This window comes from Falco rusticolus, chromosome 3, assembly GCF_015220075.1.
Source record: "Falco rusticolus isolate bFalRus1 chromosome 3, bFalRus1.pri, whole genome shotgun sequence".
NCBI classification, from domain to species: domain Eukaryota; kingdom Metazoa; phylum Chordata; class Aves; order Falconiformes; family Falconidae; genus Falco; species Falco rusticolus.
The window spans coordinates 11,845,041-11,869,016 of NC_051189.1; the positions used below are offsets into that span (position 1 = coordinate 11,845,041).

The following is a 23,976-nucleotide window of genomic DNA, read 5'->3' on the forward strand; positions in this document are numbered from 1 at the left end:
TAGGATGTGGATGGGAGAAATGGCTCACAAGAAGGGATAAGAGCAGGTGAGGGTGAGCTGGAGCAATGAGACCACATTTCATTTACAAACCTGTTAAAAAGATCCAGCTGTTTCTGAGTGTTGCTGTTCCTCTGCTCTCGGCAAATGCCCAGCAGTGAGCAAAGCATAGAGCTGCTCTCCCTATGCGATGAGTCTACAGAGAGAAAACCAGCTGGGTGAGCTGCACCCAACTAATTACCCTGGGAGATCTTCCTTGGGGTAATCCTAGTGGAGAACTTCTTCAGCTCAGGAGAAAGCATCTCAGCCTCCTGTGACTCACTACGGAAGGGCATGAGTGAGCAAGTCTCCCATTCCTAAGATTATCCACAAGGAAGATCAGTGCAGGGGAGTGAGCTCCTTCAATTTTAACCATGAGAGGAAACTTGACTAGCAAACATAAAAGATTTATTTTCAAAGTTAATATTTGGTCAAAGATGAAGCTGAAATATCCAGATGCCAGCAGACACACGGTAGAAGCCATCTGTCTTTTCTGATGATTTTTCTTTAAGCACCATGCAAGATACTTTTTTCCTCTTTCAAAATAATCCGTAATGCTTATAAAGCAATTTCCGCTGGAAGATCTTAAATCAGTTTAAAGTAAACTTAATGCTCAAGATCCCTTCACATTGGGTCCCGCCTTGTCCCCTCTGTTTGCCTGCTGGAGAGCTCAACAGCCATTTCCTTTCAGCCAGCTGACCCAGAAGAGAAATTGAAAGCAAGTTAAAGAGAATACAGTTTACTCTGAAATGGAGTCACAAAAATGACACTTCTGCCATTGCAGGGGAAAAAAAAAAATAAATCTGGGAGAGACTTCCTGAAGTGAATGCAAAGCAATGGCAATATATTTCAGTGTTATTTCAATTCAACTTGCAGACCAACGCCTCCGCTTTTGTTGCTGCTAACATGGATGCATCCAGCCGCTACACGCGATGTACCATACCACACAGTCATACAATAGAATAAAATAGCACTTTATTGTGCCCGGTTTCTGTTTAACAACTGTAATATTAAAGGCTTCCTCAGAGCAAAATGATACAGAACAGAAAATGGTATAAAGAGAAAAATGACACAAAAGAATGGCAGGGATAAAATGAAGGGGGAAAAAATGCAAGGAGTTGAAAAGGCCAGTAGTAGGAAAGATGGTGACTATATGGTGCCCTTCTGCAAGTGCAGGGCTCCGTATCATGCTTTTCTCTTCCAAACACCATTTTGAGGTAGAGCTGTGCTCTTACGCATTGTTATCAGAGTAAAGAAAAAGCAAAAATATTTGCTGATGAGATGTGACCTTCCAGGTAGGAGAAGCAGGGCAGCATTCACACTGTACAGATGAGAATTTGATTCCTTGCAATACAAGCCCAAGCAGCTACATTTCCCCCCAGCCCCTTTAAAAACCCAGCCGGAGGATGCAGGTGAGACTGGCCAAGATGCCCAGAGCTATAATAGTGTAGCTGGTTTTCACACTGCTGGCACCACTGATGTTGCACAAGGAAGTCTCGCAGCAGCTGGTAGCAACACCAGCTATGCCAATATTCACGTCAATTGTTGGGCAAAATGCAGAACATTTCTTGGTAATACGCTGGTTACGGTTATCGCCTGAAGTGGGACAGAGAGAAAAGGGAAAAGTCAGTTTTTTTATCTTGTAGAGTTTTTACATACTTCAATGATAGGCTGGCTGTGAACATCCAGTGGGAATATGTTGTTCTGTACTTAATGCTGTTGGTTTTCCCTTGCGCTTCCTCACACTATGTCAATATTTGCATATATGTGACCTATGGAGACCATCTCCAGGCCTTACTACACCTCTGTTGTTTTCAGGGCCAGCTGAGTGCAACCTAGGGCAAGATTCTGGAGATCTAATGCATTTGTACAGTGCAAGATTGCAAGACATAATCGTCACCATGCCTTGGGATTGCTCCTTCCACACTACCTGGCCCTTTCCAATTCCACCACCTCATGAGCATATATTTAATCTTGGAGATGAGGCAAGCGATTTGTGCAGAGGAATCTCCTCTCTTCCCATGTCTCCCTTTCCTGAGTGCATTTAATCAGCAGTGCGGTAATGTTACAATATATTGCAACAGAGATGGGCTATGCTGAGCTCCCAGCTGCTGCAAGGTTTGCCCTCTGTGTGCTACAATCCTCATTAATTCTTTCCCTACACATCCTGGTAGGAGGAGGCTCTACAGTCAGCCTAACCTGAACTCCATCTTGTCATCAGAGCCTTAGAAAAGCTTCGCACTCACCAAGTCCCGTGGTAGAATACGTTGTGAGACAGTACTTCTCATGTTCAGAGCATGTGGTTGTACTGAGACAATGCATATTGGAGGATGCATCTTTGCATGTGAAACACATCAAGGAGAAAGCTGCAAAAGAAGCACACAACACACATCAATCACCTCTAGAAATATCTGTAGAAGCACAAAACTGGTGGTGCTGGTCCAGATGGAAGATCTGTCAAGCCCAGCAGTCAGAAGCAAAAAAACTCCTGAGTGTGTGAAACTTGGCCCCAGCGACTCTCCTGGACCCATATTACTTTAAGCTCAGATTCCTGACACTGGTGTGGTTTGTTCATTTAGTAAGCCTCAAGGGACCTCCCTTTTGGATGTTAATACTTGAGTCTCCCTTGAATCCATTTAAACATCTCACATTCCCAGTGTGCTTTTGCCAAGAGCACCCCGGTCTACTACCACTTGCAGCTTGAAGCTCTTGTGGTTTCTTTCCAACCTGGCTCCTCCAAGTCTTGGTTGCTGGCCACTAGTTCTTGTATGGAAAGAGACCTATGGATTGGATGGAGCTTTGAGCAAACTGTTCTAGTGGAAGGTGGCCTTGCACATAACAGGGGGTTGGAACTAGGTGATCTTTAAGGTCCCTTCCAACTCAAACCATTCTATGATTCTACGATTCCTGTCCACACTCTTTCACATCCTCAAGTCAGCTGAAGTGTCCTGGCTTACACACCCTTTCAAGGAGCACACAAACCAACAGTGAACTATTTAACAAATATTTTTGAATACAGAAAGGGAGATACACACCTGTTGAGTAACCCCCCTGGCTGTACTAGGCATGAATATTTTGCTGCATGCCCCTCCAACATATCTCAAATGAGGGACAAGTGACCTAGATCTGCTTCTTAGTGTTTGCTGGAAAGATGGATGCATTTGGCTGGTTCACTTTTAGAGCTCTCTTGTGTCAGGAGGCAATCTTGGACCTGTAGAAGGCAGGGCTTAGCAAACCGCCCCCTTGGCTGCAGCAGATTCCTTTTTACAGCCTTTCACGGGTGATGACTGAGTCACACTACAAAATGTGTACATCTGTAACATTGCATCTGCAAAGCGCTGTGCTAATACAAACGAATGAGAACAGCTTGCACTTCAGTAAGCCAAAGCAGTCATTCATAGCAAAGAGATCCTTGGGGAAGGTTTCATTGCATGATAAGGGGAATTTCCTACTCATCTGTTTATCTCGAGCAAACACTCCAGCAGTAATGTCACCCACCAGGAATTAGACTCACTCTCCTCATTTCCAGGATGTCCGTATATATGGCCGGTTAATACCCATCTTATTCTTGTCCTTTAGCTTTGCCTTCCTTGTTCTTCGTCTCCCTCTCCCTTCTTCTCTTTTGTTCAAGCTTCTTTTCTGTTTTTAGTGCCTTTGCCAGCAATGTCCCAACCTCATTGCTGCCCTTGTTTGGCCTTAGACAAGCTCATCTAACTCAAACAGGATCTCTGCTCCTTAACATCCTACTAGCCCAGACCTGGCCGCAGCTCAGACTGTGACCCCAGGTGACCAGGATCACTGTATTTCATAGGAAGCCACAAAATGCTTTTTAGGGTACTATTCATCCTTTTGTGTCTCTGTGGAAACTGTCTTCTCTTCCTGATCCAGCTAACAGCCCCTTCTCCCTTTCCATGGCCACCCAGCACTGACCTTCACTTTCCTCTTGTAGTCTGTAGCCCTTAGAGTTCCTACTGTCCCTTTTCCCTCTCCCTGGAGAGCAGCTGGCAGAGCACACAGAGGCCAGGCAACTGGGCTTGCAGTGACTCACATCCCATCTCCCTGTGTTCCCATGCTCAACGCCCTTATGATTGATTGTCAAAGCCTCAGACCTGGTACCTGGCTCGTCCCGACATGATACCCAGACTATTGAAATTTGCTTCCTACCTTGCTCATTTTCATCTCCAGAACCTTTCAGCTGTCCTGCCTTTCTCTTGCATTCATCATTGTCCTGACACTGCAGGCTAATTTTTTTTCTTTTTTTTTCCCAAGGCTGGGACCCTCCTTCAGAGCATCTCCACACAAAGTGGTATGGTTTCATTCTCTTTTCTTGTGCAAACCCTGTATAGGTACATTTCTGCTCCACCCCGTTGGGAACCACCCTTTCCTCCCAGAATAACCGTATGCTAGAGCAGAGTCCCCAGACTGGGTTTTCCAGACATGTAGCTCATTTTATCCCTTAATTAATGCAGCTTCTTTAATCAAGCCCATTCCAAAGAAAAACTTCCTGAACCTATGCAGGAAACAGTGGAGCTTGTTGCATGTGCAAGTGTTGTTTCATCACAACCTCCCAAAGCTGCTAATTTCAGATTCCAGTTGCCTTGGGACCCTTCTAGCTGGGGGGTGGGGGAAAGCACCCTGCAAGGTTGATTTTGCCAACCTCTCTCTGTTCTCAAGAGGTTTCTCTCTCACCATTTACTATGTAGGACCTTGGAGGCACAGGGGCTCCTAACCTGGGAGCTAAGACCCTGAAGTCAGGTAGAACAATTTTCCTCATGCTACTGAAAAACACTTCTGGTTTTATTGTGCCTGTTGAAATATCTGTTGCAATGAGGGCTAAGTGGGGAAGGGAACAGTATTTCTTTTCAAGTGTGCCCCACTCAGGATGCAAACCCGGGGTTAAACCAGGCTGCCTTTGGAGGTCTCCTGACTGCAGGCAGCAAGACTCTTCCCTGCTTGAAAAAGAACATTCCTCAAGGAATATTTTCATGTGAATAATTCCAGCCACCCAGATAAACAACTTACATGGGTAAAGGATTAGCAAGTGCAAGTACTGGCAGATGCAGGATTTACACCATTAAAATCAGTCAGGTCCAGGATTAACTGGAACAGCAACCAGCCTTCTGGCTAGATTGCACAGCGAAGCAGCACTGTGTATGTGTTAATTTTCACTGACTCCTTTGATAAGTTTGCTGTCTCATTACCTGATCTTTTTAAAAAATGTGATTACAGTTGATAAGCTGCAGGAAAGAATCATTTTATGTATTGCCCTCAACTTTCTCAAACCCATTGAGCACAATGGTTTAGCACATGCCAAGGTTAAAGCCTGTGAAGTCCCATAGCAAGAATATTTACAGCTTCAAATTAAGCATGAGCCTAAATGCTCTGCTAGATCAGGACCAGAATGGCTAGTAATTTGCAGGTAAAACCCTACAGTAGAACCTGAGAAAATTTCAGTTTGCAATAATGCAAAAGCCCCCTGAGCTGTTCCTTGCCTGACCCACAGCCCACCCCTGTGCAAACAGGACCTCTCCCAGTGGCACAGGCAATGATCTTTGGTAGAGCCCAATCAGGCTAAGTAAAAGCACAGGTTCCCAGTGCACCCTTCCCAAAAAATACAGTTATCAGAATGAGAATAGGACCCTACAACTCCAGCCCAGACCTGGGATCAACATCAGCAAAGTTGCACCTCAAAGCAACAAGCTGCCAGAAGGAGCCAGAGCATCTTCTTGTGGTGTGACATCTCTGACAATTTAGGCAGTGGTGATTTGTAATTGCAAGCAATAAACAAGCAAGTGAATAAAAAATAATCAGGCTATAGTTAGTTATATGTCAGATCTGCAGCTTTATTGCACATACTGCCCTCTCCCTGTCCAGCTCTGTATATCCCTCAGCTAACTCCCTTCTCATGGAGCTGCACCAAGGGCTCCCAGCTGCCTACACTGAGCCACTCGAGAGCTGGGCTGGGACTGCATGAGTCAAGTGAGTTGGGTATCTTATCCCCTACCTCAGCTCCTCAGCTTCCTTCCAACTTCTGTTGGGGATACGTCCCTTGCCTTCTTATCCTGAGGACTGTGGTGCTGTCTAGACCCTAATGACCCTTCAGCTTTACCATTCATGCTGCAAAATGCCCTTGTCATCCTGCAATATCAAAGACATGCCCCAGCTCTGGGGGTCTTCCTAGTGCAAAGCAATCCTTGGAGACTCACCACTCTCCGTGCACAGGGCTATGACGAGCACGACAAGAAGAGAAGTCTTCATCCTTTATAGGTCTTGCAGCCTCCAAAACAAGGAGAACTCACCCAGGGCAGGTTTTATAGCTCCACAGTGTTTGCTTTGATGCTAGGATAATAACTATAGGGTTGCTGTGTCAGACGGGGTAATTGAGACTAACGTGTCGGTGCTTGTGTGTGGAAGTATGCTTCTCTGGAAACAGGCATACATTCCTCCCCACTTTTCTTTTCCTAGTTGTTTCACAATGCAGCTTGTTCATCTGGTATTAAGAATGCAACAGTTTCTAATTCTGGATAAGTGGAGGAAAAGGAAAAGACAAAAACAAAACAGTGTCCATGTGAGAAGAGGAATGTTTTCTTTCCAGGCCAGCCTAGGTCTCAGAACAGACTGCATCCTTAAAGATCATGTACTCCCACACTGTTTTAGTGCATGTGTAAATTGGTTGAATTTAAAATTGAAATCAGGATTGAAACTTCTACAAAATGTCTCCCAGGATTGTCAATACAGCTAGATCAGAAGAGCAGTATCCTTCCACTGCATTTCATAGGGGACCAGACATCATTTTCTGTGGGCCTTTTTAAGACAGAAGTTCAAAATCATAAATGTTTCTGTTAAAAAAAAATGGATGCTTTATATGAGGGAAAATGTTGTCTTATTAGAAAATAAATTCCACTGAGCAATGAGAATGACCACTTAAATTAAAAAATAGAAATAACACCCCCTCCCATCACATTGAACAAGCTGTGATTTTTTCTCACAGATTACAAAAAACAAATGTCAGGGAGGAAATAACCAAACCAGTTAAAGCATGGAGAATGAGGGATTGCCTGATAAAAGACTCATTAAGCCTTCAGAAAAAAAAAAAAATTATAGCCAGCCAAAATTCTGTGAAATGCCAAATAGGAGTACTCCACTGGATTTCCATACGGTGCTCTTTATTCCTTCTTTTTTATCATGTTTCATCCTACCTCCCTGCATAAAAATCGGAATCTTTCCTATCTTCTGATCGCTGTTGCCTTTTCCTCCCACAGTTTTCTTTCTGCAGTCTGGTCATGGGGGTGGAGGCACAGTCCCAGAAATAGTCCAGCTGGATCCCTTTCACATGACACTCAGAGCTGCAGGAGCAACCTGCATGCCCCAAGCCTCTGCCAGTGACTCTGCCGCTTGCTGCTCTCCATCTGTTTTGTTTCCTTTTTTTCTTAATCTCAAAGTTGCTTAGATTTCCATCTCCCATTAAAAAATTGGGCTTCAAATATGACCCACCTACAGTCATTAATCTCATTGAAAAGGCATGCCTCGCTCTTGAGGTGATGTAAGTCTTTCCAACACCTCTAAATTGGACATATAAATATTGTTAGTATGGAGACCTGTGTGACTAAGGTGAGGAAATTTCTGCTTTCTCAATAGGTAGGTCACGAAACTCAGTTGGAACAGAGGTGGCAATTAACCAAGAGAGCTCAAAGGAGGGGAGCTGTTTGGCTTCACAAGGCACCAGGCAGGAGCAAAACAGAAGCTGGCACCCTCCATACCAGGTAGTGCAACCCTCTACTGTCAAATACTTTCTTCTCCCCACTCCAGAAGAGGTTTCATGAATCTTTATTGGAAAATCAACTTTTATTTCTGACTGTTTTGGGTAATAGCAGCAAAGGGGGCTCTAGTCACAAGGTGATGCCATTCTGCAGCCGGTACGTTGTGCTGCAGAGGCAGCCCACACTCAGATTTATTTCAGCCAACAGCATCCATTAACAGGTACAGAAATAGCAGCTCATCCAAGCACTCCCCCCCCATCCCCGCCTCAGTAGTCTCATCCAAGCAAAACCTAAAATATCTCTTGTCTCCTAGAAGCTGCTGAGATTTTGAAACAGCAAGGCTGTATTTCGTAAAGGAATTATTGCAGGATTTCTGACAGTGAAATTTTCCATTAGATGGTCCTGCACTCTTCCAACTGGTCCCATATGTCCCTCTGATACTAGTGTTATCTTTGTCCCTCACCAGTGCCAGGTGAGAGAAATTGAAAAAGACTTAGAAGGGTAGAAAGGACAGGGATGATTAGGACACCAGAGGGACCAAAGCAAAGGAGAAGATAATATTGCAGTTTACAAGTATTTGGAAGTTAGGAACTTTAAGAAGATTTTGGAAAGAGTAACAGGGTGTTTAGCTGGAATTGGAGGGTGGGGTGGAAAGACATACTTCCCTTCACACAGTTGCTGAGTGGAGAAGGAAGGAGAGTGTTTTCATTCATCTTGTTCTAAACCTGGTTGAAATTGTCACATGAGAAGGACAAATGATTTCTTTATTTTAGTGAAAACATGTAGTTTTCATGAAACAAAAGCTGAAATTTAAAAGTAACTGTGTAATTCAGATTTTTTTTGCTAAACGTGGATTTTCAAGTTGGCCAAAAGCTTTGAGAATCATTTCAGAAATTATTGTGAATAACATATAGAAGAAGTGGTTACAAACCAGTGCAAAAATCCAAGTTTCTGTTGGTCCCTCAGCACAGAAATGCTACAACGCTACCATTCTTCAGTTAGCCCATCTCATATTTAAATAAATGCCAGAACACTCTCCTTGCCCAGAAATTAAATCTTTATAGGATGACTGAACCTAATCACATCTTCACAGCCTTCAGCCAGCACTGCGGTTTCTCCCCGTTGCACAGAAACACACGTGCTCCTCAGCCTTGTCTGGAGTGCTGGTTGAGCAGGACTCCTGTCAAATCCAGCTGGGCTGCAAATATGAGGTCTTTTTTTTTCAGGTGCCCCTTTACACAGGCCCTCCCAAAACATAGCACTGCACTTGTAAGCTGCTTGTCCAGTTCCAAGAGTGGATGTATTTTGCCCATTTCAGCTACAGTTCCACTCCTCCAAGAGCTGCAGGGCATCTCCACCCTCAAGAACTGCAGGAGATCTCCTCCCCAAGAGCTGTGGGGCATCTCCACCCCATCTCCTCCATCTCCAAGCCCAGAAATGCAGCAGTGACAGAGGAAAGAGAAGGAGCAGAGACCTCCCCAACAGATCAGACACGGGTCACCTCTGCCAGGCTCTTTCTGCTCGTTTCCCCTGTCCCTGCTGGGAAGTCATGAGCAATCACTCAGACAAGCAGCATCTTTTCTAGGCAGGCACAGAGGTCCCTTTTCCATTAGGACAGATTCCAGCATCATCATCCTCATCTTGGAGATCTATAGCATCTTAGGGTGGGGCCTTTACCTATTCTAAAAGCTGAAACCACCCACCCTGCAGAGATCACATGAGAACTTTGCAGCACTACCAGAAGCACAACCAGTACCTGCCAAACCCCCAGCCTTGGGTGTCAGCCGTTACAAAAACAATTCTTGCTGTTGCTTGCAATGGGAACCACATGAACATCTTTGACCTTTCCAGACTGACACCTTGATTCGTTAGCACTGAGTGATCAGGCAGAACATCTGGCTTTATGGAGTGTCTGCCTTGAGCTGCTGGATGCATCTGAGTCAATTGAGAAAAGTAGCCAGGAGAAGACTCCCAGGCACTAAAAAGAGGAATTCAATGTGAAGTAGAGATTCAGACAACAGCCTTTTCTGGCAGAGCTGTTTTCTCAGGCTGATCTTAGTGTGGATATAGCAAATACACTCTAGAATAACATAAATCTTTATTTTGCCTGACAATTGTCACACACATGCTATCAAAAGAGCTTTCCCAGGGAAAATCAGTACAAAACAACAAATAATACAGGAGAAAAAATAGGAGCTATACTGCTGTGCCATTTTGTGGATGGGATCTGAAGCAATATCTTGGAAAAAACAGGGTACCATAGACCCTGTTGGAGACACTTGACAGAGGATGTTGGTTTCTCAGTTAGGGAATACCTTGTTGGGTCGTCACATCTTCTTCCACACCTCATCACAATCCTGCCCTGATGACACAGATCAGGCTGGCCACAACTCCCAGGAACATTGCAGCATAGCTGATTTTTATGCTGTTGGCACCACTGAAATTGCACAGGGAGGTACTACAGCATTTGGTAGAATAAGCTGCCATACCGAAGTTCACATTCGTCTCAGGGCAGTCTACAGAACATTTCTTGGTGATGCGGTGTCCGATGTCCTTGCCTGGATGGAGAATAGATAAGAAAGGAGAACTGTGATTTAAGATTCTTTTGCAAGAGCTGACCAGAGAACAGTAGGAGGAGGTGTATTGCACTATGCCTAATTTGCAGTGCAGCAATAACAGCTATCAGCAGATTTGATGACGGCTGGGTGAGTATCCACACAACCTGGATCAAATGCATGACACTAGAAAGTCCTGGAAGCACACCATGCTTCCTATGGGACAGCAAAAAATCACTGCCAATGCATTTTTGGTTTCTAAACTCCATTATTTACACACAAACCCTTTCCATCCTCTATCACGAAGCATGTGTGTGAGCTCTCAGATGAAGCAACAGGGTCTGCTCATGAAAATCTGTGTGCTCCAGCCAGCCCTGCCACAAGGTGGTGAGGAATGTACCCCAGGTGGTGGATCACAGAGCACTGCTGAGGGATTCACACCTGCTGCGATTCTTAAACCTCAGTGATTGACTCTTTCCAACAAGACCAACTAGTGCCCTAAAAAATCTATTGCCCATCAGTGTCTTTGGAGGGAAAAAAGGAGGCGAAAAAGAAAAAAAAAAAAAAAGCCAAAAAAAGCGCCTTGACATATTGCTGGTACTCACCAAACCCAGCAGAGCTGTATGTGGTTACACAGTATTTCTCATGGTCTTCACACTTATAGGTTTTAAGGCAGTTCCAGTTGGAGTGCTCGTTGTCACATGTGTAGCAAAACAGTGAGGAAGCTGGAAAAAGCGCACATGACACCTGTTAATGGTTTCTAGCAATGTCCTCCTGGGAAGAAAGTGTCAAAAGCCATGTCCCTTCTTGGAAAATACAAGGTGAAAAATATGTTACGAACAAGTTTTCACAGCAAGTGAAATAAGAGGTTGGGTTTGATTAATGAAGCTGAAAAAGGAAACAACCAGAACAAAACAATTTCCTTTCTTTACTTGAGATTTTCAGTGATTAAATTTGAAAACACGTTCTTCAGCCTGAGCAGCACTCTCAGGTGACCTTTCTTTCTCACCCAGGTCCACATTGGCCTGGTTGACAGCCAACCTGCAAAAGCAGAACTCACGACCTGCCCAGCTGGGTCTAGTATAGTTCTGGCAAGGAGAGGATGAACTGGCACTGTTCTCAGGTGAGAGCTTAGTTTTTTAGTATTTTCAGACTGCATCTGCAAAACACCGTACAGACATGAATTAATTAGAGCCTACGACACCCCTGTGAGCTAAATTACTGAGCATGAAGCCACATTAAAGGGAGTTCCCTGGGAGAGGTTGCTCTGGACAATAGAGAGATTATTTCTACCAGCGCCTGGAACAACATGTTCTCAGTGATATTATTAGCAGGGCTGAGCCAGCTCTATCACAAAGCCAGAAGGAGATGGGAAATGCATTTCTGAGCAAAACTGAAAGAAATTGAGTCAAACTTCCAGGCTGGCCAGCAGGCCATGCTAGAAACATATGCATGTGCCATCTCATTCCCTGGAGGTGGATTCACAATTGATGGAAGCTGTTTCTCTCCTGTGCAGAGTCCCATGAAGTGCTCCTCATGTCTGAGCAGGGGTGACAGAGGCAGCTGAGCTGCTCTCAGGAAGCCTGCTCCGTTGTCACCAGTGGTGGACAGCTCTTGGCTGTAGGTGACCAAATTGCACACCAGGGTCCTCCATTGTTAGGCCGTAATTTTGCTTGTTCAGCTCCTCTTGGCCTTCTTAACCTAGGAAGGCTCTCATTTCTGCACAGAATAGCCCCTTTCAATTGAATTTGTACCCATTTTCCACAACGAAACTCCTCTCAGGGAGTCTCCAAAGCCCAGCTTCTGCTGATTTACATTCATCTCTGAAGTTGAACCTGCCTGTGACGCTTGGTTAGACAATTCCAGAAGCAGTCTTAAAAGAGAATTAAAAGCCATTTTATGCCCTAACTGCCCCAGGTAGGTGAATAAAAGGCCTCCCCTCTGTGATGTGGGGAGCTCAGGTGCCTTGGGTACAGCTCTGCGTGCCTCAGCATATGACTGACCATCTTGCTCTGAAACCTACGCAGTTGCTCTTTCCTAGTGTCAGGTGTTGCAAGTGCAGGTGTTCTCCAAAACAGCAGATAAAAACATTCTTGTGGCATCCTGGTTTTAATTTCTCTTTAACTGACTACTCAACACCCGCTGTTTCTCCACCACTTGCATAAGTCAAGCCTCTCACCTCTCCAGTGGAGGTTCACCAACCAGAGCTGTGGGCTACCATTCTTCTGCAGACCATGGCAAAGCAATCCCAGCCACGCTGCCTAGCAAGTGTTACGGCACTTTACAGACCCTGTAGCTCTCTCTGATCTGCTTTTCTTCCAAATCTCACAAAGCTGTTCAAACCACTTCCTGATGCAGTAGGAGCCCAGACCCCAGCATGTGTGCAAAAGCAACTGAAGTGAACTCACGTTCACCGACTGATGCAAGGAAAATCTCTCCCAGTCGGGAAACAATAACAGCTTAAACATTGTAACTGTTATAAAGCCTTCCCTGCCTCTGGCCTCCACCCTCCATTAGCTCTAGTTTTGCAAATGCAGCCAGAAATAGCCTTAACGGTGCAAAAAGGCTTGCAGGACTCCTTGGGATTTCAAATCCATGCACAGCGCCAATGTTTCTCAACTGCACATTCCTATGTAGTCACATCTGCACCTCCTTTTGAAAGTCAAGCACAGAGCATTGTGGACCCCCATTACAAACACATTCACTCCCAGACACTTAAAAAAGCTCTTCAAACCTACGAGCAAAGGGCTCTTAGGCTTTCAAATACTTGCCAGCAACCTAGTTTCTTGACTGTAATGTCATTGTGTGATATAAAGTGAAACACTGGCAGAAGATGTCATGTCAATACCAGCTGTATTTACCTTTATCAACAACTCCTCAAGTTTCATTCAGGAGCAAAAATAAAACCAAAGGCAAAGCAGTGAGTCCAGCCAAATTCCTATCAGCATTTTTCAGTCCACATGTCTATCTTCAGATGTGAGTGGTCAGAGCTTGCTACTTGGAGGTGTGAGAAACCAGGGCAGTTAGCTCATCTTCTTTGGGTTATGGGTACCTCAACAAAACGCACTCAGAAGCTAAAGCTCAACCACACTAAATATTGCTCGATGCAGCTGATGCCAAAGAAAACCTGCACTACCAAGACCTCACCAATTGCAATAAAAGCTCTCAAACATTCGTGTCCCTGCGTTATGTCTGATTTCTCTTCTGGCATTTTCATCCTCTCCATCTGGCTCTCCCAGCCTTTGCAAAGCCTTACCTCGCTCGGCACATAGGGCTGTCACCAGCAGGGCAATCAGAAAAGTCTTCATGGCTGTTGTGCCCTCAGCACCTGAACAATGTGGAATGGTGCACCACGGTAAGGTTTTATACTGGGACCTGCGTTTACTTTGACTTCCTTTGATTACAGTATTTGAGGTTTTGGGAGTGACAGCACATAAGATGTGCTCAGTGATGGGTGTGGTTTGTGTGTAGGAACCTATTATGAGGCTCCAGGTAGCAATTTTTTTTGCATCTTATTCAGATCCAATCTTTTTTTTCCAAGGCCTACTCCTGCTGACCATGTCCACATTGCTAATTGGGGAACAATTTATCTGATTCAAACATGGGAGTCCCTCCTTAATCCTGTTGGGCTGAACTGCAAAACTTGGAGCAAAGCAGAGGCAGCTGCACCAGTCTGGTATGGCTTATCACTTGCAAGATAGTAGGTGTCATCTGACATTCGCCATATTTTCTCTCTGGTCTCTATATATGAGCGCTTCATATCTGTGGGAAGTGGGAGAGCAGGCAATAAAGAAATTTTTTTGCTGGATTGCCTGCAATCATTCAGAATTATTCACTTTTACTAAGGAACGTGCTTTAAGCAGAAATCCCAGCTTGCATCATTCCTGCAACAACACTATTTGTGCCTTGAGGACTGTCACTCAGAGGCTCCCATGGTCCAGGCAGGGACAGGATCTGATGCTTTTGTTTTGCTCTGCTTCTCTGTCCTCCAGAAGCATCCAGGGTTTCCAAGTGACAATGTTTGTTGCTACCTGTAGACCAACTCTGAACTCTGTCAGGTTTTTCCAGTCCCTCATGACCTTTCCAGTCCTTCTGGACTTCCTCCTTCTGCTCCCACAACTACTTCATCACCTCTTGCCAAATGATTCAGGATGCAGCAGAAGCACAAAGTGCATGGAAATGGCTGCAGGAGTTAAGCTCCAAATGGGAGCAAAAATAACTGAAAAATAAAACAAGTCCTGGTCAAAAGACATCTCAGCAGACCAGGACCTACCATCTTTAGAGAGAGAAATGACCAAGGGGAGCTCAGAGTCAAGGTTTGTAAGGTCACAAATGGCATGCAAACAGAATAAAGAACATCCAGTTGCTCTTTGTCTTCCCCAAATTACTCTCGCAAGGGATTTGGTTCATAGGGTCTTCTGATCACCTGTCTGCAAGATCCTGGGCAGATGGCCCCATGCTCAACCCCTGCGATGAGGCTTTTGCTTCCAGTCATTCTTCCCTCACCCAGTGCTTCCTTTTCTACAGCAGCTTCAGCCCCCAATTTTCTATCTCTGCCTGTGCCCAGAGAAGGGTGGAAGAAATGAGTATTCCAGTTTTCAAAGTCTTCCACTCTGTTCTTTGGATTTCCCTGACCTTGAGCATGAATCTTTCATTACCTCCTTTTTTAGCAAGGATGTGAAAGACCCACGTTGACAGCTAATGTAGCAACTGTACTTCGGAAATAATCTGTGAAAAAGTCATACCCTCCAAACAAGACTCATATAAATACATGCATGAACGAGATCAAGCAGGAAACTTGATCAACTGGGCATGGGAGGAAATAGTAGGTATTATTCTACATGTTTGTTTTATGTATAATAGCCAGGCTTCTCTCAGCCAGCTGGAGAAATGGAAAACAAAACTTCCTTCCCTCTCCTCCACTTGAAAATTCAGAAACAAAACTGAATTATGCACTGAATTCAGCTTATCTTGGAGCCAACCAAGCAGAAAAACGCAGCTCCTCAGCAGAAGGAAGGGAGCAACGCATGAACACAGCCCAAAACAAGAAAGAGAAAGGCTTGAAATTAAAACAAATAAATGAACAGTAAATAAATGAGACTGTTAAAGGAAAGTGCAGCTGAATAGAAAATCTGCAAGTGAGAAATGGGCTGTAGGAAGTGGAAATGTGAGAAAGCATTTAAATAGATTAGAGAGAGGGAAGGTTAATAATAATAAACAAGATTAATATTTCACCCAGAACTGGGAAGAGAGAACAAGGGAGCTGAAAAATAGTGGTGTAAAGCAAAATAAATCAAAGCAAACACAAAAAGCTCAGGGGGAAATAATTAAAGACAGAAAAAGTGAGGGTAAGAAGTAAGATGGGATGGGAGGGAAGTTTCGATGCTTCACTGTTTCTTCTATGGTGGCATTACTTAGCACTGTGCAAAACGTACATGTTGCTATATGTAGACACTGTTCAGGTATTAACCACAGCCCTTTAGGGTCTGAAGAACATTTTCTGCAGTTCTCCAAATCCCAGTTTAACCAGTCACTTAGTGTCAAACTTGGGGTGTCCTATGAGACCTGGATGGGGAAAACCCTGGGGCATCACCTGACCCCTTTCCTTGTGCCCCGAAGGAGAAAGACTGCAAAAGCTTTGGGACCCAGACTGCGGTCTGGCCATGTCCCAAACCCCACTATTCTTGTGTACTGTTGGTATTGCAATCATGCCCAGGGCCACTGCGAGGGCTCTGGGCTCCAACCAGCACCACGGCTGTGGGGTGGGGGATGGGTATCCTTTGAAGTAGAGAGCAGCCCAGGTTTTTTTCAAGCAAGAGGTGAAAAGATCTGGAAGAAAAAACAGAGCAAAGACAACTAGGGTAGTGGGAAGTGCAGATGGTGTCAGGAGAACACCGTGTGGAGGTGTTAAAACTACTTTCCCAGAGACGTAAAAAAAAGAGGAGGGCATTAAAGAGAGGAGGGCAGCAGGATGAATCTTGCTGCTGAAACTGGCTAGGTGGGTGTTAACCCGATGTCATGAGGGGTATTAAACAGTTAACAGAGCCTGGGAGCGCTAGGAAGAAACTTTAACCCACTTCAGTCTTGGACAGCCACAACTTGTGTTTTGTGCCAGACCTTGGGAGAGCATTGTACAGAGCCTGTCCCTTTGTGCAACTGGAGCCAGACCAAGTGTGTTTTCAGCCAGTGAGGGAGCAGTGAGGTGGGAGCACTGCCCGCTCTGGGGACACTTTACTGTCATCTCTCCCCACTTTCCCCTTTTTTGTTCTGGAAGGTGGCTCCAGTTGCAGCTCCGCTCTATGGTGTAGGGAGGAAACTGTTTCAGATCAGGGTTTTAAGCTGCAGCTTCAACAGGGAAAAGGAGATGCCATGGACAAGGTGAGAAGGCAGCCATGAGTAGTGCTCCCAGTGTCCCTGATCACACAGTTGGTGCATGCAGGGCAAGCAGTCCAGCCCAGCCCAGCCCCGGACAGCATCAGGCTGATCTGGTCGTGTCCTCTCCTTCCCTGGCAGGTCAGGGAAGGCTGGGTTTCTTCATCTGGCTGTGCAAGGGCAACAGGGTTAGGTGAGAGACCAGAAGGTGGGAGATCATGGAATCCAGAAACCCCAGGGGAAAAGGAAGAAACCGTTGTCATACTTTGCCCTTTCCACCTAAGTAAGCCTGATTGTTGCAGGCAGCCTGCTCTATTCTTCCCTTTCCTGAAGCACACCTGGATCTGTAGGTGACTTGGTAAACTCCAAACAACAGGACAGAGCTCTCCAGGTCAGCCCCATGGCAGATGACAGAGGCTACCAGACCTCCAGCTAGGAAGGACAGGGGTAGCCCAGACCCCACCATGTCTGGCTGAAATACAAGGTGATCCAGGTAGACTTCCATCTCAGTGTGACAGCTGTGATGGTTGCCAGTGAGCCTTGGTATCAGTCGCAATGGGTGGCAAACCTGAGTCCTTTGGGGTCACAGCTCCCAGCCAACAGGGAACCAAAGCCATTTTGTCACATCCCTTAACCTCCAAGGTCCTAAGAGATAATTCAATCCCACCAGCTTGGAGGCTCATGGGGAGATACCAAACAGCATTATCGTACATGGAGTCATCCACTGTGATTCACATGTCTTCCAGTGCCCTGCCTGAAGGGCCAGGTCTGGACTAGATCACAAACAGGGCATAAGCCCAGCCCCAATGCCATCCATGCCATCAGACCATCAACATGGCTGGGCACACCACCAACTGGCATTGTCCTCAGACAGAGCCCTGACATGGGGATGCTCCTTGCAAGCAACTTGGGTGTAACCACCCTGTTTACAGAGGAACAAGGTTAGAGTATGGATGTGAATCATCCTTCTTGGAGCCAGGGCCATGGTGTGTTATTCTGTGGTGGCATCTCTGCAGCCAGGGGTGGGGATACTGGGGACCTGTGGATCTGAAAGAAAAAGGGTGGTGAATGATGTTTTGGGAGAAAGAAGATGGTGAGAGAGGAGAAATCCAGTACCCTCTTGGGATTCCCTTAAAAGAGTTAATGTCCATGGAGGACACCACTGGCCACAATTGCTTGGGGAGCAATGATCCTCACAGGTTTATTTAAGTTTGCACTTGTTACACAGCTCAGCTGGTAATTCCCACGTCTGTCCTTGCTTTTTCACTGGAAGTGGGAATTTCCTCTTGTCCAAGGTCCAGCTCTCCTGATCCTCTTTCCTGATATGAGCAGTCAATGTGCAGGCACTGAAATGGGACCGTCCCCTCTGCTGTATGTTCACACAGGTGCTGACAAGCAAGGCTCTGATACTTTTTCAGAAATCTTGGGCTATGATAGATATCTGAACCATGCCAACACACTTATGAAAGGCTGATCAAAAGCTTTACCACGGAAGATTTTGGCCAGCCTCTCCAGGAACAAAAGTAGGTGACAGCTATCGTGCTTGTCTTCACAACTGTCTGTCTGATCACTGTGGGGTTTTTGTGTTTCTTTTATGGGTTTTTTTAATTGAAACTTTTAAGATCCTAGAGTTACACAGTGGTGTAGGGAGCAGTCATTTGAACCTGCCAGGCTAGTGATATGTGAGAGAAACTCATGAGAACACAGCTGTGGTAGCAGCTGGCCTTGTGAGAGCCTCCACAGCTGTCCGCAGGGACAAGAAAGCCTTAGTCTGCTCGTCCATTTTGCTTCTGTAAGAAACAAAATTTTCCACTATAAAGGGTAGACACACACCCCCTGACCCAGAAGGCAAGGCAACAGTCACAGTTTTCAAAATTGCTTTCCTTCTTTTTTTTTTTTTTCTTTAAATATTTGCTTTAGGTTCTCGATTCATCTTTTACATGATTGGTATTTCAGGCCCACCAGTGATCCTCTGCACTGAAACCTTATAGCTGAAATTTCCAAGGTTAGGTGAAAGCTGAGATTAAAATGAGAAATATATGTTTCATTATCTGTAGAAAAGCTATGATGAGCTCCACAGACAACCTCTCTACTCTTAATTTGTTTTAGGGTCTCTGGGTCTGATTTTTTACAAGAGGCTCCCAACTGAGAGTGGAAAAACTCAATGAGAGCAGAAAAATTTGGCATATGTGTGGGAAGATCAGGATGTTTCAGTTTCTCTCCTGACCTGCTCCTGCTGACCCAGTCAGGTATGGCATCAAAACTCCAGTTGCATGGTGAGAACAAGAGCTTGGACCATCCCTCCTTACGTCTAGAAACTTGTCACACCTCAGGTAATAGCTGTGCTGAAACCTTCACAAATGCAGCCAAGGAGGGCGAGGAGAGCAGGGCTGTCCCCAGAGGGGAGGCCATGGCAGGCAGAGGAACTACAGGTCAAGGAAATGTCCTGGCAGAAACCATCCCAGCCTGACGGGTGTGTTCAGCAGGGCAGAGAAACAAACAGGATGATATCTGGGAATACAATCATATTCCTCACTGGATGAGAGAAGGGTGTTTTCCCAGGAGGGTTAGTAAAAAATTCGAGGCTGTGTGTTGTTTGGGTTTTCTAAATTGCGGTGATTTTGGAAAAGCAGGGCATGGTTTTGCTGGGGTGTGTTTGCCCTGGTGGTAGGGCAGAAGGAGGGAAAGGCATCTGTCCACCTCAAGAGCATCCCTGCACACTGCAGCTGGGCTTTGGCTTCTCTGACCACATCCCCACTGCTTGGGGGGTACTGTGAGAGCAGCTCACATGCCGTAATTGATCCCATCCACTGGCAGAGCAGCTCTTCTGAGACCAGTCGCCAACCACTCAGTGCAAACAACCGCTTGTAAACCTCAAACAGATGACAGCCTGGGAGGGATATGGGAACCAAAAGCCATCCACACTGATTCAGGGAGCAATACCAGGGTGGAAAAAGCTACCCTGTCTGCAGACACCCTCCTTCGTGCCAAGGAAAGGGCATAGGAGGAACAACTTGCCCCATCTTGATTGTATCCACCATGTACTAGGCTTTGACCCATTCCCAACTTGTTAAAATGTCGTGAAAAAGACAGCCACGACTTGCAGGGATTTTACAGTGTTTCAGCAAAGGCTTCCAGAGCCTCAAAATTGAGTCTGAGTGAGAAGAGTGATGCTCAGTGTCCCAGGTGTGGGAGAACAGTGGCTTTTGCTCATCAGCCCACAGCACCTGCAGTTGGTGCTTCCACCAGCATTTCTTTGCAAACTGACCACTGCTGCAGGACGGAGTGGGAAACCAGAAAGGAAACAAGCTCTCTGACAGGAGAAGAGGTCCATGAAGCTTTCCTTCCTCTGAAAGTACAGCCCAGGGATGTGACCTCCCTTTCTGGGCTGTAAATACAGCGCTTGGCATCAGGCCCTGGTTTTGCTTACACACAGCTGCTCTCTCCTGCCATCCACACGTGGAGGAAAATCCACTTTCATTCAAGCTGAAAGGGAGATGGGATGAAGGAAGTGCCAACAGAAACAAAGCTGCGAAGGTCTTAGCACCAGGAAATGCTCTGCAACCAAAGCTCACCCCCTGGTCCTCCAGACGTGGCTTTCATGGCAGACATACTGGGTATCTCCTCTCCTCTCTTTTGACTGTCCACAGACACCAGGCAATGCCTCTGGTGTCACTTCCACAGGCAAAAGCAAGCCACGACCATCTCCCGGTGCCCTCACTGCCACCTGGTCCTGATGGTGGGAGGGGTCCTGCCCACCTGCTCTGGTCCCATTTCATTTTCTGGGGCAGGGTGGCCAGGAGGGGCGGATGCAATGTGCCAGCCCAAGCAATCAATCATTGCGTGTGCTGGAGTCAGCCATTGCTTCCTTTGGGGTTTCCCCATGATAGTTGTACAGCAGTCAGTGGGGTTCTGGTCAGACCCACAAAGTGCTTCTGATAACAAAAAAGAGCTTTGAACCTACTTCTACACTGGTAAAAAAGCCAAGGACAGAGCACAGGCTCGCACATTCGCCCACTATCAACACTCAGTCATGCCAAAAAATGCCTCCCAGACCGCACCCAGGAGACAGCCCAGGGCCAGAGGGCCATTTGGATGTGACCACCCTGTTTGGGGGATGGAAAGGGTGCCACAGACATGCCACCATGGCCTCATGGCTGGAGAACAGACCCGCCCTGTGCTGTTTATCTGTCTGGATAGAGCCTCTCCCTGTAGCATTTAACCTCAGGAGCTTGATTTCACCCGTTTACTTCTTCACACTCCTGCCAACGCGTGTGGTACAGCATTTAGCATGGAGGGTCTGGAGCGGGAGGTGAGATTATCTGCAGGGATGCTGCTGTGACAGCCTCCGACCCAGCTCCCCCATGCTCCAAATAAGTGGAAGGGACCACACAGGCAGTACCATTTCAGTAATGCCTGGGACATGCTGAGCACCACTCCTGCTGGTTTCCTTGGAAGCAGGACAGCATCTAGGAGAAGCACTAGGATTCTGCCACCAAGCCTTGGCGACTGTGGGTATTTTGGGAAATGAAACATGATCAGACTAGATATTCATCAGGCTCTGCTTCCTCCAAATCCTTCAGGCCCACAGCAGGCAGCAAATCCCAAGGAGAGCATCTGCCTCCAGATACATTCACCACAGCCCAAGGTCCACGTACCCAGGGAAAGCTTTGCATGGATCTAAGCATGGGGAAAAAAGACACAGAGCAGCAGCCTGGGAAGGTTTTATTGCTGTAGGGAGGGGGTGAAGCACCACCCTCCCTTCTCACCACAGCTGACATCCAGCTGGGAGCTGAGTGATGAGCAGACAAGCCAGTCCTCCAACTTTTGCAAGGCAGGGCTCATCCCCAAGGCACTACCTTGCTCTCCTGTCTGTCGTAGCATGGGCTGTGCTGGGCTCAGCCCTTCTTCTCACCAGTGCCAGTGCTGGGGAGGGCAGCCTGCTGAAGGGAGAGGCAGGTCAGCAGCAGCATGTAGCCCTCCTGCTGCTTTTCAAGGCTTTCTGAAGACACAGGGCTCTGCATCTCAACCTGACATTGGGCTTATTCCAGGGAGCAAGTCCTGACCCTGGAGCTTCTCTGATTGCACTGTCAGGAGACTGGAAGTTGAACAAGGGGTGCTGGACCCTATCAGACCTACAGAGCAGCCTCAGCCCATCATGCGACCTGTCACACTACTGACAATAAATCAGGCAGTAGCCAAGCGACTGATGCACTGAGCAATGCCCAAACCCTTGCCTTTACCTCAGTGTCTACATCCATCCATTGTAAAATCTCCTGTGTGATAGGGAAGTGGGGGAGAGATGTCTTTCTGAGCTCTTTGCATGCCCAGCTCCTAACAAAAGCTCCTTGGCACCACAGTGAGTCAAAGAACAGCATTTCTGGAGGAGTGAGCAACGTGGGAGCAGCCTCAGCTTTGCCATGACAGGTTTCTGCATTGCATTATGGAAAGGATGAGTGTTCACACCAGTTATAGCAGCACAGCGCTGCAGGGGCCTCCAAGAGGCAAGCTCTGAGTGCACAGACATCTGCAGTCAGTGGGCAGGCTGACCCATCCTGGTCCCGGTGTAAGGACATCCCTGGACCAGCTAGATGAAACATCACTAAGATACTGAGTGCCAAGATCCAAAGAGCCCTCCAGGTCAGGGTGAGCAGCTCTGCACTGTTATCTCCATCTTAAGCACGTGAATCAGAGACACCAAGTGACTCTGCCAAGGTCAGACATGGGGAAGCAGTGGTAGAGCTTGGTTTGAAGTCTTGCCTAGGCCACCTTCTCCCCAAAGACCTTCATGGACTTCTCCTTTCTCTACTTTCACATAGTTGCCGAAGGCATCAGGTGGTGGGTTCCAGGCAGGGTTAAAACCCACAGGTGAGGAGTTAAAAGGTGGAATTTTTATAATTTGTATGCATGGTGGGTTGCAGGTGCCAGTCTTATTTTTTGGCTGTGGCCATTTATGAGAGGAATGGAGGGAATTAGCATAGTTTAGAATTAGAGGGACAGGAAGATGTTCAAGGAGTCATTGCAAAGAGTGAATGTGAAAGAAAATCAGAAAGAGGGGACGGAGTCACCCATAATGGAACAGAAAGGTGCGACACCATCCAATTCGATCCCCTCTTTACTTCCCAGGACCTCATAGATGTCAACACTCTTCCTGCTGTCCAGACCCAGCCCAACATCAGTCTAGCAGTTCTGGGGACACCAAGAGCACCGCAGCCACAGGAGATGGAGGGACAGAGGGTGGCACCCCACTTCCAAGCAACCCATGGCCCCAGGCTCTGGACCGAAACCTTGCAGGGCTTGGTACCAGCTTTGGGGTTCTGATGCAAATGCCCTCCTCTCCTAGTCCAGGCACCTCAGGAGCTGATATTAGACGCACCAGAATTGTCTCGAACAGCCAAACTGAGGCACGTCCCTGGCTGCCGCCAGCGCAGGAGCCAGCAGGTACTGGAGGCTGGCCGGGGTCCGCTGTCAGTGAGCAGAGCTCGCTGGCCTCGGCAGCACAGACCCACAGCCATCCTTCCCTGGGCTGCTTCCAGTCTGGCCACCACCTCATCCCTCGCATGGCTGCTGGTTTTCCCGCTGGATGATCCCGCAGGAGTCATCTGGGCTGCATATTTCTTTGCAAATTAAGATCTATTTACTTTAAAGCTTTCCTATGACATTGCTGGACTGTGTCAGATCTTATTAAGAATAAAAAAGCCAAGGATTCAGAATTTTTAAACATCATAACTTTTGTTGTCTACAACGGGTGCTGTGTATCCTCATGCCAAAGGTGCTGTGCATCCTCATCCCGGCAGCACCGCGGGCCGGGCCGGCGCCGTGCAGAGGCATCAGCTCCCTCTCGTGGGCTTGGTCTGGCTCTCTGCACTGTCCAGCATGTCCCAGGAAAACGGTGTGTGTGTGTGTGGGGGGGGTTGTTGTTACATGGTGTGTGTCCCCACCTCCCCCCAGTTCATAATATTCATTAGTGCGCCAGACACGGAAATTTTAAGGAAATGTGCCAACTAACTGCCATCAAGTTTCCTCTCATAAACATGGCGGGGGGGGGGGGGGGGGGGGAAGGAAGTTGTCACATTTTCCTTTTTTTTTCTTTCTTTTTTTTTTCCTTTCTGACTGAGGCTGGGATTTGAAGCAACTATTTCAGGCATATGAATGGTAGGTCTCTGATTCACTTGCCCTGGGCCTCTGAAAAGAGTTGGGGGTCACCACACTGAGCTCTCCAAGCACCATCTTCAGTGCCTGTCCCAGGAGGG

The 23,976-nt window shown here is 46.7% G+C and overlaps 2 protein-coding genes across 2 annotated transcripts; both read right to left on the minus strand.

Annotated features, from left to right (window-relative positions):
• Positions 1-989: 989 nt before the first annotated feature.
• Positions 990-6,450, minus strand: LOC119145552 (lymphocyte antigen 6E-like). The gene is made up of 3 exons (XM_037382144.1): positions 6,243-6,450; positions 2,283-2,402; positions 990-1,632 (listed from the first exon to the last, which is right to left on the minus strand). The coding sequence occupies exons 1-3, from the start codon at positions 6,292-6,294 to the stop codon at positions 1,424-1,426; spliced, it is 381 nt and encodes a 126-aa protein (XP_037238041.1). The 5' UTR covers positions 6,295-6,450; the 3' UTR covers positions 990-1,423.
• Positions 6,451-9,977: 3,527 nt separating this feature from the next.
• Positions 9,978-13,659, minus strand: LOC119145412 (lymphocyte antigen 6E-like). Its single transcript, XM_037381855.1, has 3 exons — positions 13,608-13,659; positions 10,957-11,076; positions 9,978-10,354 (listed from the first exon to the last, which is right to left on the minus strand). Exons 1-3 carry the CDS (start codon positions 13,657-13,659, stop codon positions 10,146-10,148), a joined length of 381 nt encoding a protein of 126 aa, XP_037237752.1. The 3' UTR covers positions 9,978-10,145.
• Positions 13,660-23,976: the final 10,317 nt, after the last annotated feature.

What these genes read in the sequence shown, in the direction of transcription:
- LOC119145552 (XM_037382144.1), bottom strand. Translation starts at nt 6,294, where the DNA reads ATGAAGACTTCTCTTCTTGTCGTGCTCGTCATAGCCCTGTGCACGGAG. An exon ending in AGCCCTGTGCACGGAGAGTG is followed by an intron (nt 2,403 to 6,242) that starts GTGAGTCTCCAA and finishes CTTCTTTTGCAG; the next exon opens with CTTTCTCCTTGATGTGTTTC. An exon ending in GTATTCTACCACGGGACTTG is followed by an intron (nt 1,633 to 2,282) that starts GTGAGTGCGAAG and finishes GTCCCACTTCAG; the next exon opens with GCGATAACCGTAACCAGCGT.
- LOC119145412 (XM_037381855.1), bottom strand. Translation starts at nt 13,659, where the DNA reads ATGAAGACTTTTCTGATTGCCCTGCTGGTGACAGCCCTATGTGCCGAG. An exon ending in AGCCCTATGTGCCGAGCGAG is followed by an intron (nt 11,077 to 13,607) that starts GTAAGGCTTTGC and finishes CGCTTTTTCCAG; the next exon opens with CTTCCTCACTGTTTTGCTAC. An exon ending in ATACAGCTCTGCTGGGTTTG is followed by an intron (nt 10,355 to 10,956) that starts GTGAGTACCAGC and finishes TTCTCCATCCAG; the next exon opens with GCAAGGACATCGGACACCGC.